The 17066-nt window shown below is 36.1% G+C and overlaps 2 protein-coding genes across 2 annotated transcripts in view; both read left to right on the top strand.

The window, feature by feature from the left end:
* The window catches only part of LOC106876685 (uncharacterized), a 53277-nt gene extending 47355 nt beyond the window's left edge, over positions 1–5922 (top strand). The window contains exons 29-30 of the mRNA XM_052974881.1: positions 7–2904; positions 5519–5922. Of these exons, the coding sequence (XP_052830841.1) occupies positions 7–2904; positions 5519–5649 (3029 nt within the window). The 3' untranslated portion in view covers positions 5650–5922. The remainder of the gene's footprint in view (positions 1–6; positions 2905–5518) is intronic.
* Positions 5923–9304: 3382 nt separating this feature from the next.
* LOC106876688 (protein aveugle) lies at positions 9305–16047 on the top strand. Its single transcript, XM_014925334.2, has 6 exons — positions 9305–9393; positions 11791–11932; positions 12498–12645; positions 12832–12898; positions 12996–13105; positions 13637–16047. The coding sequence occupies exons 2-6, from the start codon at positions 11798–11800 to the stop codon at positions 13696–13698; spliced, it is 522 nt and encodes a 173-aa protein (XP_014780820.1). The 5' UTR covers positions 9305–9393; positions 11791–11797; the 3' UTR covers positions 13699–16047.
* The last annotated feature ends 1019 nt before the right edge of the window (positions 16048–17066 follow it).

Raw genomic sequence — 17066 nt, 5'->3', positions numbered from 1 at the left:
ATACAGAATTTCAACATGAAGAAAATTGCTACAGGTACGAATGTAAGTGCAATTGTGATGGAAGCTGGAATTGTCCTGCTGAAAACGCAAAATATATTTGTGGTGCCAGCACAGGAAATTGCCAACAATGTGATGCAAAGGGAAAAATCGTTGAAGGAAATACAGAATTTCAACATGAAGAAAATTGTTATAGATACAAATGTAAATGCAATTGTGATGGAAGCTGGAATTGTCCTGCCCATAATGCAGAATATATTTGTGGTGCCAGCACAGGAAATTGCCAACAATGTAATGCAAAGGGTAGGATTTATTCAGGAAATACAGAATTCCAACATGAAGAGAATTGTTATAGATACAGATGTAAATGCAACTGTGATGGAAGCTGGAATTGTCCTGCTGAAAGTGTAGAATATATTTGTGGTGGACATACAGGAAATTGCCAACAATGTGATGCAAAGGGAAAAATCATTAAAGGAAATACAGAATTTCAACATGATGAAAATTGTTATAGATACAAATGTAAATGCAATTGTGATGGAAGCTGGAATTGTCCTGCCCATAATGCAGAATATATTTGTGGTGACCCCTCAATTCTTCAATCTGACAGATCTTGTGCAACATGTAGATTAAGTAATGAAGTATATCAAGGAAACACAGCCTTCATAGTTAATAACCGTTGCTATCATCATTTGTGCTACTGTTTCTGCAATGGAACTTGGAATTGTCCAAATGACAAAAGCATAAACCGTTGTTCATCTGTGAATCAATATCACTGCCCTGGTGAAAAGAGAAAGTGCTTAGCTAATGGAGTGAAATATTCTCCAGGCATTAGCTTCTATCAGGAAGACAACTGTGAGAAACATTTGTGTACATGTCAATGCAATGGAAGTATAGACTGCTTTCAAAAAACTGCAATGCCTAACTGCACAGTTAATAAGTCACCTCAATGCAAGGATTGTATCAAACAAGGTAAGTTCTATAGAGGAAACTCTATGTTCCATTACCAATATGGCTGTTTAAAATACACATGCTCTTGTGGTTGTGATGGCGAAATAGTGTGCCCCACAGATAAAACGATTAACATTTGCGCTGCGAATATAGATGCTCCAACCCAATCACCAAGATGTAGGGATTGTAGAGTAAACAATGAAACATATAAAGGAAATACAAGGTTTACTTATAAACGCAATTGTATGCTCTATCAGTGTACTTGTTCATGTAATGGAAAATGGCAATGTCCTACAGAGACTGCAGTAGATACATGTAATAATCAAACACAGGTTACTTTAGCACCACTAAATAATACCAACTGCCGAAGCTGCTTTATCAAGCGTAATTCTTACAAGGGAAATACGGTATTTTACCTAATTAACGCCTGCTATCGCTACCGTTGTAAATGTAGTTGTGACAGTAGCTGGGAATGTCCAACTGAAACGGCCGTTGACATTTGTCATGGATTACAAGGTCAGTCTGGCAGACAATGTACCAACTGTAATGTTAAAGGCCAGTTGTATAAGGGGGGCGAGGAATTTGATTTATTAGAGGCCTGCTTCAAATTCAAGTGCTCTTGTGATTGTGAGGGGAATTGGAAATGCCCGTCCCAGCAGCCTGAAAATGTATGCACTTACGAAGAACCATTACGCGAAACCTGTCTGCAATGTGAAGTAAAAGGCAAAAAATATGCAGGTAACCAATGGTTCACTTATAGGCAGGGTTGTCGACGCTTCCAGTGTAAATGTCGTTGTAATGGTAACTGGCATTGTCCCAAGCACCTAACGGCTAATGTTTGCAGTGTAGTTAAAGATAAAGTGAAGTCTGATGGTACGTGCAGAAGCTGCGTTGTGCGAGGAAATAAATATGCTGGAGATAGTTTCTTCTCTTTCGATCGAAACTGTTTGCGCTTCCGCTGTTCATGCAATTGTGACGGCACATGGAACTGTCTTGCCGGGCCTGCCATTCATATTTGCTCAAGAAGGCGTTTAATTGGTTTCTGCAAAAAATGTCACCTTGGAGAAAAAGTTATTGAGGGCAACTCAACTTTTGAATATGATTTCGGTTGTACTAGGTATCAATGTAGGTGTTTCTGTGATGGTAAATTTTTCTGCCCAGGAGATCGAACGCAACCAATATGTGGTAACGATTCTCTTCCAGACACCGGTGTTGAAAGTACAAAACCTTCAAACGTTTGCCAAAATTGCACCGTAAATGATAAATCTGTTCTTGGCAATAGTAATTTCCGCTATACCCTAAACTGCTTTCAGTATGAATGTAACTGCGGTTGTGATGGAACCTGGGCGTGTCCCCCTGAAAGATCTATAAACATATGTGGCAAAAGTGAACTCACAGATTGCAACCAATGTATCTTAAATGGGTATCACTATCAGGGTAACAGCCAGTTTAAACGTCAAGTTAACTGTTTTGAATACACATGTACATGTTACTGTAATGGGTCGTGGGTGTGCCCTGCTGAAAAGGCACGCTACATCTGCGGAGACCAATGCAAAAACTGTTTAGTGAATGGTTCTGTTTATCGGGGAGAAAGTTCAAAGGTCATTCAGAAAGGATGTAAGAAAATGGAATGTTTTTGCTCATGCAATGGTTCCTGGTCATGTGAAGTTCTAAGTGATACATGCATCCCCCCATCTAGGGTACGGGTGCCGCAGGGAAGATGTAAACCCTGTTCACTGCACGGAAAAATTTACGCAGGAAACACTTGGTCTAGTAGAATTGAAGGCTGTTTGGAACTTAATTGTAAGTGCAACTGCAATGGACGCTGGACTTGCAAAGATGATAACACTAAAAACCTATGTAATAGTAATTCTACAACAGAATCTCCTTCTCCTCCTCCTCATCCTCCTCCTTCCACAACAGTTTTAACCAACACTCATGATGCACGCTTTATAGGTAAGTCTTTCCTCATGTATTGCCTCACATATTATTATTGTTACTACTACTACTACTACTACTACTATCATTATTATTATTATTATTATTATTATTATCATTATCATTATTGTTATTTATAAGGCGGTGAGCTGGCAGAGTTGTTAACACACTGGACAAAATGCTTAGCAGTATTTCGCTTGTTGCTATGTTCTGAGTTCAAATTCCACCAAGGTCGACTTTGCTTTTCATCTTTTCGGGGGTTGATGAAATAAGTACCAGCTGAACACTGGGGGTCGAAATACTGAGCAGATGAAATACCGCTAAGCATTTCATGCAGCGTGCTAACATTTCTGCCAACTGACCAGCTGACCGCCTTTGAACCTCTTCATATTATTTGTGTCATTAATTATCATAGAAATGCATTAAACGAAATTGTTTCATTTAATTGTTATTTAATGTGTTCTGCAACGGTATTTAAATAGGGATATAAAACAGAAGCAGGATGACACACACAAAAAAAAAATTAGAAAATATAATTCTGGTTGTAGCACTTATCAAGATATAAAATGCAAATATACGAAGGTGAGTCAAAAGGTAATGGCATTTTGTTTAGGACAGGTATAATTACCAACACAGGAACATGTATCATACATCAAAATGAAGCCGGTCCTCTGTGGATCACATCCCTACTTCTCAACATAGTCACTGTTTCTCTCAATAACAATGTTCCACCTTCGAATGAGAGCATGTATCCCTGCCCCGTAAAATTCTGTTGACTGTTCTTTGAGCCATTTCTTCACTACAGTTTTCACTTCCTCATCAAGCCAAGTGATTCGACAATGTTGTAAGCACTTCCATGGCTCACTTCAAGGTTTTCTGCCATCTCATCAAGAGTTAAGCGCCTGTCTTCTCTGATCAGAGCATCTGCTTTTGATTTATTGGCAGGATTCACAGAAGCGGACGGATGGGCAGAAAGGGAGTTTATCGGCTACACTCACAGTTCCCACCTTCTCATCTTTCAGACGACGGACCCACCTGCATACATTGCTATAATCTAAAGCATTGTCCTCAAAGACATTTTGTAATCGTCGGTGAATGTTTACAGGTGTTTCCCCCTCAGCAACAAGAAATTCAATCACTACTCTTTGTTTTTGAAGTAACTCTAAGGGGGGCAGCCATTTTGAATTTTCCTTACTAGTCTAAAAACCTGAAAAGTAGGAAACAAAATATTTCAGAACATAAATGATATAATCATTTATAACTGAGAAAATCTCCAGTTATTTTTATTAAAAACTTCACATGAAATAAAGAAAATGGAATTACTTCTTGACTCACCCTCATATAAAGCGATGTTATCAAATGGAAATATATTTAATGAAATATTTAAAATAAACTCATAAATCTTACAAGAAAATATCAAAAATTGTTAGGTGGTGGAGATGTTATAACTAATGATAAAGCCTTCAGGTTCAGTTAATGTTGAAATAATGATAAATGACACAATTCATTTTGTATGATTCTGCCTTATCTTCATCTCCTGGATCAAGGAAAGACCAAGGTAAGATACCCTGGAACCTGGAATGTTGTCAGTTGCCTACTTCTCTCTACCAGTTGGGCAATTACACACAGTGGAAGTTTTATGTAGGTAATATATGGAGATCTAGTGGTGAGTAAAGAGAATGAAATTCTTGGGAAAACTCCAAGCATCCATGAGGACAAACTAGCTGGTCTGTTCCAGAAGAATTTTGGACCAGAGACTTCTATGGGTCGCTTACATATATTCTCAGCTTGACAGTTCTATTGAGGCTCCTTATCAATTTTAAACAAACTCCACAGGCATGGAAGTGCCACCAGGTTTGAGATACATGCAGAGTGATAAAACCATACTTCACACATTCATGAGCATTGCTGGCTTGTGAAGTTGTGTCGAACAATTGTTGTCAGATCCATTTATTGGTTGGCAGTAAGATCATCCCATTGCCTACCTTTTATAAGGCAGGCTAAGTAATATTCTTCTGTCCATAGCTATTGAGAAAGTGGCCGTGTGATGGACAAGGCTGAAAGACGCCTTCCTCCTGAGTGTATCCCTCATCCACTTTTATAAGTTCCATTTAGAAAAGAAAGTGAGGATGGAGAAGAAAATGCCCCACCCCCATGGGATTTGTCAAAAGGTGGCTGTTTGTGATGAAAACAGTTAGGGTAAATGGAGCTACTCTAAATGCAATTATAGGCTGGAGACAACAGTTGGGTAAGGACTTGTGCCCTTTGTGGTTAGGGTGAACCAAGATTAGTGGGGTTCCTTGATTAGTCCTAGTTGGAGGAGGTAATTAAATGCTGTAAGCTCCACTCCTCCATGAATTGAAAAGTGTATATCTTCCCATCTCCATCACTGTTGGGTTAGGGGTTAGGGTTTTTCATGCGACCACATCAATATCCAAATATATATACCAATAATGATATTCAGTTATTGATTTGATCTCAGAGAAACAGTTTGCTGTGTTTGCACAATAAATAATTATTGTCATGTTTATTTACCATTATAACAATGTCAATCAAAACAAATCTCTTATTTTATTATTTTGCCATTCAAGATTTTGATTCAATGCTTTTTCTGTTCTTTCTATTTGTGCAGGTTGTAAAGTGAATGGCACCATGTATTACACAGAACACTTCAGCTTTATTCATAAATGTGTCTTGTATAATTGTTCATGTAAGAATGGTAAACATACTTGTCCATCTGAGCTAAGCAGTAAGATTTGTTGAGATTTGAAAGACTAAAGAAGAAAATACAAAGAACTTAACAAATGTGACTGACTTGGCATCAAGTCGTTAACTGAAAATGTCATTATTTGAAAAATATGGACAAAATAAGAAAATCACAAAGAAAAATGAAAAGCATTTCATCATTAATCATCCTTTGAAAAAACAAAAACAAAACAAAATCAGTTTAAAAAATATAAAATGACAAATATTAATTTGATTTGAAACATTCCCACGTTTTCAAATGGTAATTAAATAAATAAAATTAAGAAAACATTTCATTGAGTTGTTCTTTTTTCCTGTGGTTGTTGCTGTTTTCAAATATTTAGAAAAACTATTTCGGTTATATTTGAATGTGTGTATATGTATGTGTATATGTATGTATATATATATATATGTATGTATGTATGTATTTGTATATGTGTGTGAATATATGCATGTTTGTATGTCTGTATGAGTCTATGTATAAATTCATGTCTGTATATGTGTCTACATATGTGTATATATATGAATGTATGTGTACATGCATGAATGTGTGTGTATGTATACATATATGCAATATGTATATATATGTGTGTGAGTGTGTGCATTTTTGTGTATACACCTGTGTGTGGTGTTTTATTCATAACTTCACTTCCTTTCAGTGATGGTGAACAGAAACTATAGAGAGAAAATGGAGCTTGACTCAAATGCCTTGCTTGTTTGGTTTCTCGCAGTTTTCAGTTTCAATTATGTTTGGCTGACCAGCATAGAATATATGGTAAAAGGTAATGCCATAGCAGTAAATTATATGTACCAGCAGAAGTTAAAACATAAGACCTCTTCCAGCCTAAATGTCTCAATAATTCAATGGGACTAAACGACTGATGCCTACTTCCAAAAGTTTGTGACGTATGGCCTTGAATGAAACAGTGATTCAGACAGGACAAAAAGCAACTCTTTTCACTTAAAATAATAATAATAATGTTAATACTCAGCTGGTACTTATTTTATCGACCCTAAAAGGAGGAATGGCAAAGTCAACCTTGGCAGAATTTGAACTCAGAATGTAAAGACAGACAAAATACCACCCAGCATTTCACCTAGTTTTGCTAATGATTCTGCCAGCTCACCACCTTATCAATAATAGTAATCATAATAAACGAGCACTCACAGAGCACAAATCTCCTCCAAGGCAACACCAATGTCCTCTCAACGATTAGCCGGAGGTGATTTTTTAAATGAGAATATCTGAAATAAACTTGAATGCTCTCACAAACGAGAATACTAAAAATAAACCTGATCGCTCTCAACAATTAAGTTAAGAAACCAGAAAAATAATCCCAAATCCTTCTGGTACTGGATTGATCCTAAAATATAATCAGTGTGTGCCAGTCACAAGGCCAAACATTTCTGAAAGTTTCATCTGAATCCATCCAGTGGTTCTTGAGATATCCTGTCCACGGACAAATAAACAAACACGACTGAAAATAATATCTTCGCCTTCGCTAAGGCAGAGGTAATAAATAAGGTTTGAGCTAAACTTGTTGTAGAAATAGCATTAAACCTAAATTATTGAATTAAAGTTTTTTGTGTGCTACATGTGCTATTATCATCATCATAATTTAATGACCCTTTTTCCATGCTTACATGGACTGGACGGTTGAACACAAACTGATGAGCTTGAGGGCTGTGTCATGCTCCAGTGTCTACATGGTTTCTACAGTTGGACGCTCTTCCTAATGTCAGCCATTTCACAGTGTGAGCTGGATGCTTTTGTCATGGCACCAGCACTTGAGGTCCCCAATTACCAAAGTATTAAAGAATGTGAAAGTATGATCGAACGAGAGGAGCACGTGCCTTGCTGAAGAGATGAATGCATGGAAAGAGAAAGATGTGAAGTCAAGGTACAAGGTGAAGAGGAACGAAATAACAGGGACAGAAAAGGTGGGTGGGGTGCACTAGAGGGAAAATAGTGTGGTGGGGTTGAGGTAAAAATACTGTCAACACATGACCTGCCGAAATAGATATGGCAATTCAGTGTTTTATACAACTAAAAACTATTTCATATTGAGATTAGCTGAATCAGAGAAGAAAACTGCTTCTAACATAATTGAATTCTGTTTGAAGAAAACACAAGAATGGCTTAGTTTGTCCCAAGGGAAAAGAAAACCAGAAACAGCTTGATCTGGTTGTTGTCCAACAAACAGAAAGAAATAGCTTTCATTTCTGTTTACAAAATGCCAGTACTTGGCTGAGAGGGTCTGTTCTCTGACTGGGACAATAAACCAGTGGAAATGGTGAATGATTAAAACTATTCTTGATAAATATACATTAATCCATTAATCCATTAATATCACATGGTCAAGTGACCAACCAGGTCGTCAGATGTTGTTATACATAGCTGGTCACAATGCGCTTTTGCACTAACAAAAATTTACTTCAACCAGTTCACTTCGAGGATGACCAAATGGACAGACCCTGAAGCCTCACCAACATTACAAGGTTACATTCACAACAGTGAGTGGTCACAACAATGGAAACACGTGTAGGTCATTATAACATGGTGTATATAACTATAAAAAAAAATCTGTGGATGTACAAGTCTCCATGCTCTTTATTATTGTTAATGTTAATATATATATATATATATAGAGAGAGAGAGAGAGAGAGAGAGATAGATAGATAGATAGATAGATAGATAGGTAGATGGATAGATAGATAGATAGATAGGTAGATGGATAGATAGATAGATAGATAGATAGATAGGTAGATGGACAGATAGATAGATAGATAGATAGATAGATAGATAGACAAAACTTTTATAATTATAAGCATAATTATAATTAGGGTTCAGCAAAATTGCTTCACCACATACCGAAATTTAGAAATAGCAGTTAAATACTATTCCACTACCATAAGATATCTCCCAGACAGCAATACTCCCAACTCAGGCAGGCAAAGAGAAAAGATCACGAATCTACAGCCTGCTCGTGAAATTAACGTGCAAAGGGTGAGCACTCCACAGACACGTGTACCCTTAACGTAGTTCTCGGGGATATTCAGCGTGACAAGGCTGGCTCTTTCAAATACAGGTACAACAGAAACAGGAAGAAAGAGTGAGAGAAAGTTGTGGTGAAAGAGTACAGCAGGGTTCGCCACCATCCCCTGCCGGAACCTCGTGGAGCTTTAGGTGTTTTCGCTCAATAAACACTCACAACGCCCAGTCTGAAAATCGAAACCGCGATTCTATGACCGCGAGTCCGCTGCTCTAACCACTGGGCCATTGCGCCTCCACATCTCATATAGCCTGCCTCGAAAAGCAATCACTTTTGGTATTCTGTTAACACAATTTCACTGGTGTTTCGCTCCTATGATCCTGTTTGGGAAGACATACACTCTACAATATTCTAATCCCGTCACTCACAGAAATACAAAGCTTTTATAAAGGCCAAATGTCCTAAACACAATTTAGTCTGCATGAGTGACTAGAGTAACTTCCCTTTAACTTTATAAATTAATTCAATTTTAATCAATTATTTTTAAACAAAAATATTTTATTATTTTTAGTTGAAGTCTAAAATGCTTAAAGTCCGATCCAGATAAATATTATTCTTTTCGAATTTTTTCTTCCTTTCTTTATTTTTAAATAAATTATGTTTGTGTGTGTGTGTGTGTGTGTGTGTAACGGCAGAGGGCGTGGTTAAAGAACTTCCGGTTCCTACTACATAACATCCGGTTCTAGTCCAAACCCGGGTTTGTCGAACTGTGAGTATTTTTATTCCCTTTAAATGCTTTCCCGGTGGGATTTCTTCCAGATAACCCTTCTTTTCACCCTCAGTAAGAACAGTCTTTATACGAAGCTGCTACTTAACCGGAATTACGACATTAATAATAGTTTTTATGGCATTTCACCTCCCACAATCGCTCTTTTCTTGTGAATTGCTTCCTATTGCCATGTATGCGAATATATATATATATATATATATATATATATATATATATATATATATATATATATATATATATATATATATATATATATATATGTGTGTGTGTGTGTGTGTGTGTATATATAGCTTGTATATGTCGGTAGTTGTCAGTGTGTGTATGTTATTCTCTACGCTGTGTATGTTGAGTTTACCCTCACTCCCATCTCTTCAGTTTAATCTCAGGTCAACCTTGAATAAACAATTCTGTGATTAAAACCATTCCAGACATGGTCATATCACCTTTTCGTGTATGTCTAGGATTACATCCTGCAATGTGTCATTGCTTGTTTAAGGCGGTCAAAGGAGATTTGGCTGCTGTTTCTCGCAGGACAAGCGACCACATAAGAGTCCCGTTGTTGTTGAGCTGTGTTTTATTGTAATCCACTTTGGAGGTTTTACTGTTCACAGTTGACAAATACCAGTAAAACAATGAGAGTGAGATAATAACCGACCATACATCGTTCTTTGTATATCTGACCTTGTTCTTGGTGTTGGAACAAAGACTATGGAATTATACTGTTCTTCGACATAATTGGAATAGGCTGTTTAGAATCACCTGATTATTGCATTTACTTTGATATTACGGTGTTCTCATTTGAAGACACGCCCCTCCCCTCACACACACCAAACTTATCCACTAACTACTATTGTCTGCAGGGACTCATTGACCGATTTACCTAAGCTGTTATAATAAAGATACCATGAATAAATGGATATATTATTGTATAAACAGCTCAGAATTCGTGACTTCGAATCCCTGTCAATGTTTTTATTCTCGATCTGTGCAACACACTTAATCCACCCCACCTCTCTGTCTGAAATAAATACTAAATCATTTGAGAATGTCAACTCCTCAATTTTTATATGGTTCTAGAGGGATGATTTCTCTCTAGGGCTCTCCCTAAACTTACTTTCTGGGCAGACATTTGTCACCATGAGTCCAGAACTAAATCTCAACTCTTATTTTTAGCCCATCAGACTGGAAGGGTTAACCTTTTATCATTTCAAAGGTTATGAGTTTCATTTTTTAACCGATCTTCGTTTGGATCTCTGCTGTAAGATATTTAATTCTTTATTGCCTCCACTCTATACAGCCGAGAAAATGGATTCCAGGATTTCTGGAATGTTCCTTTTACTCATGAAAACTCAATATCATCCAATCAGCAAAACCTGGAAATCAATGTTCGTTAGTAGCTATATTTTATGCAAAGCTATGGGCGTAGCCATGTTGTAAAGAGCTTCATAGCCATGTGGTCCTAGGTTTGGTCCCACTGTATGGCACCATGAATGAATGTTTTCAATCCTAATCTTAAATTGGCCAACATAATTTGATAGAAACTGTATAGAAGCCTGGAAATGTCGCTTTCTGTCTCTCTCTCTCTCTCTCTATATATATATATATATATATTATATATATATGAGTAGACAGACAGCCAACAACTGATGAAGGGTCCTTTCTCTGTGTTTACTTGTCCTGTTCTCCATTTTTTTCTCGTTGTTTACCTATTTAAATCAAACCCTACAGGTTTACCAGGCACATCATATCAATCTTACTGGAGTTGGAAAGTCTTGAAAGACTCAACAACTACTTCTGGAACTTTGCTTTCCAAGAATTTCTTTTCCTTCAACCACATTTCTGTAGGTTTTGTCCATCGGAATTATTGTAGGTGTAAGAAACTTTGACAACCTTTTGAGAGTTACGTTTACATCCAGCCAAAACCATTTCATCATCACCATCACCACTATCATCATCATCATCATCACCATCACCAACGATATCATCAATAACATGTCAGCAATGAGTTAGTGTCCAGAAGCTTCTGTTTGTTTTGATGTTAATGTAGACATGAGATGTACAGGAATTGGTGACGAAGAACAGATGGCCAATAGACTGCAAAAAGAACCAAGATCTAAAGAAACAAGCAGCATTGGCTACAAAGGTCATCATGTTCAACCTGAATGGCATTAAATACAAAAAGGATTAAGGTTAGCAGTCAAAGACATTACCAAGATTGTGACATCTCACAATGTAATTACATTGCTACAGTATCTTTTGGAAGTGAATGAACATCACACAATCTCGTTTCTTTCTGACTCCAATAAATGCAGTGTGTTTGTGTGTCATATACAAAATGACTGTCTCAGTTTTTTTTCCTATTTACAATCTGTTTAGATGTGCCATGGATAGAACCATTGCCAACCAACCAAGTGTTGGTGATGAGACGAAGGCTGAGAAGGAAGTGGAGGAGACCCATCGCCTGAACAGTGATCATAATAAAGAGGACAAGGAAGTCGAAACCCTGGTCACTTCAGATGTAGGTTCTTTTTTTTTTCCTCTTGATTTAGTCTCCAACACTCATTTTTTTCTTCCACAGAATCTCACTCACACACCCACACACATACAGACTTTGCAATTACTGTGATACAGGTGAAGTTAAAAATCAATCACGCTGCATGGGGACTGGTTTGTCAAAGAATAGGCCTAACATTTCCTCTTAGCTGCGTGGAGGTGCTTGTCTTCCTCTTGTAAACATAAGGACACAGGAAATGTGTCAAGGCCAACAGGAAGCAGTGTAGCTTCCTAGATCTAAACAACAGTAGTATTATTCCCTTCATGGGACTGTCACATTAAGTTGACAGCATACAACTATTTTATTTTTGTTGTTCTTTGCAACTGGGTTTGTTTGTGTACAACACTATGTAACTGTCACATCAGTAAAGACAGGTGTGGTGTCATGTGGGTACTGAACTCTACAAACTAGAGTCAGTCCCTAATACCAAAACTAAATGCTGTATTTTCTAAAAGTAATTCTCTTCTGGAATGAAGTTTTGCCAATTTTTCAAACCAAGTCTCTCTCTCTCTCTTGTTATTCTCTGAAGGACAAAGTGAAAGACAACAGCAATGTGAAGAAGAAAAGAAAACCTCTGTATTTTTGGTCCACAGCAGATGTTAACAAATGGTTACGGAAACGGTGTGGTTGCTACTGTGATATGTATGAAAATATGTTTTTGGACCATGAAGTAACAGGTATGGCGCCTTCAATTTTAAATAGTTTGTGTCTATTGTTAAACATCAGATTCTTGTCTGAACTGTGGCTCTGCCAGACATCCTAACTATTTGTTCTGTACTACTGTAACTCTTGTATACTTTCTTAATTTTTAAAGAATTCTTTAAATGGAGTTTTTTTATTTTTATTCTTTTGTTTACATCCAGGTCGTACATTGATTAGAATGAATGACATCAAACTGGAGAAAATGGGCATTACAGACAGCAATCATAGGTATTGAGTCCTACATTGCATTACAATGTGATTGTTTCTTCTTTATTACTTGCACTCTTCTTGACTCTTAATGGAACCAAGTCTTGCTCTCTTCCAGACGAGAACTTATGCAACAGATTCTACAGCAGAGATTAAAACATGAACGTGTGGAGTTAAAAAATGCAAACATGCGTGGCAGTTTGATGTTGCCATTCCATCAGAATGGAAGTAAGTCGTTTCAAGTTTCTGAAATTGTTCTTCAAATATTGCGACAGAGTGGTGTGGAAATGTGAACCAGTGAACAGGAGTGGAGTATGCTGACAGAAATGTTAGAGATAGGGCAGGAGAATTTGAGGGTAGGATGGTTGGGTTGGACAGAGGAGAGGAGGGAATCTAGTTGTTTGCAGGAGAAGGTGCAATGATCTTCAGAGCCTACCACCAGCAAAGAGGCCCCTGTGCTGTTGTTTCTATTTGGTTTGTCAGTCAGATGCTTTTCAATAACGTTTCGAAGAATGCTAACTATAAGAACATTGATCCAGTGACGGCAGTTTAACCAAAGTTGATCTATCAGACATTTTATAGACTGACCAGCCCATAACTGCAGCTTACTTCATATTTCCTCGCCCATTTCTAATTGTAATCTTAATTGGACCATTCTCTCAAGTTCTCTATCTCTCTCCCACCTTTTAAGCTTAATCATTGAACCACAAATTTTTCTTCTACTCTTGGAGTAAAATGTATTTTTCTTCTTTATTACAGGGGATGGATTTGAGGAGACAAAAGTAACTGGCTTGTTGGAAGCACCATTACCTCCATATTAAAACTTGCTGAATTGCAAAAAGAAATTTTGGTTATTGACTTCATGAATTGTGAAGCTTCCATTCTCACTTTGAACAGGTTCCAAGAGGAATTCACAAAACATTGAGGTATCAAAGACTCTTAGAATTAACTTTAACAGGATCTTGTTATATCCAACACCTGAGAATTAATAACTTCCATTGAAATTAACCAGCATTTTAGTGAAAAATATTTAATATATTTTAGAAAGGTTTAAATGCTTAAAATAAATCTTTTAAATTGCTTAACATCTGGGAGATGTACCAGATGGCACTTATCAAAGTTTTTTGTTAATATGGACTCATCAGAACTTCTTAATGGCATTTCATTTACACAGAGAAAAAAAATTGTTTTTAATCATCTCAGATCTTTGTGCAAGTTCAGTTTCTATCTGTTGTTATTTATAAATTCTTTTCTATTAACAATTTTTTTAATGAGAAGGAAACAATTGCAAATGATTTTCAACAACTCCTCCTTATCGTTTTTTTATGTAACGATTAACAGAAATCTGTAATTAGCTGTCTATGCAATGTGACACAATGTGTAGTTAGCTGCCTGATGTCCTGCCAGATATTAATATTGACAGGTAACCTACTTGTTCGGTCTCTTATGAAACCCTGCTTAAATTCGTTTCTGAGTTCTGGATTTTAATGAAATACTTTCAGCAACAGTAGCAGATTTCTATAAACTTGATGTTAATTAATCTATTAATTTGGAAGTAATTGGTGAAGAAAGAGGGAAGGAAACCAGTGTCTCTAGATTATAACAAGTTTCCAAATCTACAACTGCAGAATTGTCTACGAAATAACAAAAATCTGGGTCTTTAGGTGTGTAGGAAGGTGGTCAATGATATTTCTATAATCAGAAATATCTGCTAATTGGTAATCAATAAGAAGAGAGACATAAGAGGTTGTAATGGTCATGCCTTTAATAACAGTAATGAGTGTTTCTCAAGTGAAATAGTCTCGGCAACATTGACCTGGATATGGCCAGTGTGTGTGTGTGTGTGTGCACATACGTGTAACCACTTTGCTGGCTGAGTTGGCTGTGATTTTCTCTCTTAGAACAAACAGAACCGAGACAACCTTTAAATATGGTTTATATAAGACTGGGTGGTCATCTTGGACTCTGCTGCTACTACTACTAGCTGTCTTAATGCTATATACTGTCAGATCTTGTAATACTTACTATGTGATGTTTTCTGAAATATTTCCTCTTCACTCGCCTTTATTAGAATCCATTTTTAGTAGTGGCCAAGTGCTAAGGTGGACTTAGTCACAATCTATGTTGAATGTTTTCAGTCTTGTTATTGCCAAGCTTTGCCTTTCATTTCAAATAGAATTTAAAAAAAAAAAAAAAAGGACCAGTAATTTCAATTCCAGTCACTTATGAAATCCTAAACTATCAAAAAAAGGAAAAGAAATTATTGCATTGAAAGCCAGACAAAGTGGCTCTCACGACTTCAAAATCCTGCCAGAACTGAATCTTTCTCCTTGTTATAAACGATTAAAGTGATTGTGGCCTTGTGCCTTTATTAGAGAGAATTATTATTATTATCATTATTAAGGTAATATCAGAAATGGCAATTTAAATAAAATATCAAGTGATTCAGGAAGTTCAAATCTTGCCTTCAGTCTCATCAAAGTTGAAAAATAAGTACCAGTAATATACTGTATTAAATTTACTCCTCTACGCATTGGGGTGGTGCTTTCAGATATTATCATAAATACAAATATTGTTATCAAATAAGTTTTCTTTGTTCGTTCTTTGTTCAGTATTACATTACCATATTGAAATTATACAGTTGAAGACTTTACTACTTAAAAGGAGTTTCATTAAATATTTTTTGATTAATACAACTTTTATAGATTTTTTTTTTTCAGTTTTTCCTGTTTGAATTCTTTCAATTTAAAATAACGACCATTGCCAAATATTTCATTCAGTTCATTAATTGACTAGTTTCTTACAAACCTAGGTATTTGGATTATCCAGAGATAATCCCATAGAATTTGAGGACATTAATGTCATTTGAAGTTGAGGAGAAACATTCTGTAAATTGAAAACCAAACCTAAAATATTCTAACAGACTTCCATTGTTTCTTGCTGGCATTACAAGCAAAAGGTCTTTCTTCAACTTCACACAGAAGCATTCTGTTGAAGCTTTCTAGATATTATTATTATTGCCAAAAATCATAGAATGTTTTCATTTCATTTATTTGTTGGTAAGAAAATGTGTTGAGCTGTTATGTAGTGTGGTGACTTGTTTTGTTGGTTGGATAGAAACTGTATTTTTCATACAAATTTTAATGGAAATAAATTGTTAATAATTTTAATTCACCATCTTTTATTGTTTCCGATTTTTTGCTCTGGTTTTTTTCTTCTTCAATTTGATGGATACTTATTTTAAAGCAGTATTTTACAGCTGGATGCTCTTCCTGTCACCAACCCTTAACCGTTTTTTAAGTAAGGAACTTTTGTTCATCCTACATGACTTCAAAAGCACATGGTATCATTTGATTCTAATCTTCTATGAAAATATGTCCAGCCATGCAGAAATATTATGTTGTTTGGAAACAGGAGGTTGAAAAGACATCCAACCGTAAAAAAAAAAAAAGAAATTCTACCTCAATGAATTCTGTCTGACCTAATGCAAGCATGGAGAAGTCAAGACTGAAACGATGTTGATAATTAAATGTGTGTGTAAATATATATATGTATATTTCTTTATTGCCCACAGGGGGCTAAACACAGAAAGAACAAACAAGGACAGAAAAAGGAATTAAGTCGATTACATCGACCCCAGTGCATAACTGGTACTTATTTGATCGACCCCGGAAGGATGAAAGGCTAAGTCGACCTTGGCGGAATTTGAACTCGGAACATAACGGCAGACGAAATACCACTAAGCATTTCACCCGGCGTGCTAACGATTCTGCCAGCTCGCTGCTGTAAATATATATATATATACACATTTGGAGAGTGAGACAGAAAGAGGGGAGTGGAGAAGAGAGATTTAACATAAACATAAATGATTTCTATAATTATTACTATTAGTTTGCTGTGTTATTGTACACATAGCTGTAAAATATTCAACATTAATTAGCTTGGAGGTGTAATGAGGGGACTTTGAAATGTTCATGTTTTCCCAAAAGCATTAATAACAAATGAAACCCTTCTGGTTGGTGAATTGTAATTAGGCTGATAGGTTTATGAGATGTTCATTGTAATGAGATATATATATATATAGATATATATAGATATATATATATAGATATATATAGATATATATATATAGATATATATAGATATATATATATATGTATATATAGATATATATATATATATATATATA

Source organism: Octopus bimaculoides, chromosome 19 (genome assembly GCF_001194135.2).
Source record: "Octopus bimaculoides isolate UCB-OBI-ISO-001 chromosome 19, ASM119413v2, whole genome shotgun sequence".
NCBI classification, from domain to species: domain Eukaryota; kingdom Metazoa; phylum Mollusca; class Cephalopoda; order Octopoda; family Octopodidae; genus Octopus; species Octopus bimaculoides.
The sequence above is the reverse complement of the archived record's forward strand: the minus strand, read 5'-3'. Positions and strand labels throughout refer to the sequence as shown.

What these genes read in the sequence shown, in the direction of transcription:
- LOC106876688 (XM_014925334.2), top strand. Translation starts at nt 11,798, where the DNA reads ATGGATAGAACCATTGCCAACCAACCAAGTGTTGGTGATGAGACGAAG. An exon ending in ATTACAGACAGCAATCATAG is followed by an intron (nt 12,899 to 12,995) that starts GTATTGAGTCCT and finishes GCTCTCTTCCAG; the next exon opens with ACGAGAACTTATGCAACAGA. An exon ending in GCCATTCCATCAGAATGGAA is followed by an intron (nt 13,106 to 13,636) that starts GTAAGTCGTTTC and finishes TCTTTATTACAG; the next exon opens with GGGATGGATTTGAGGAGACA.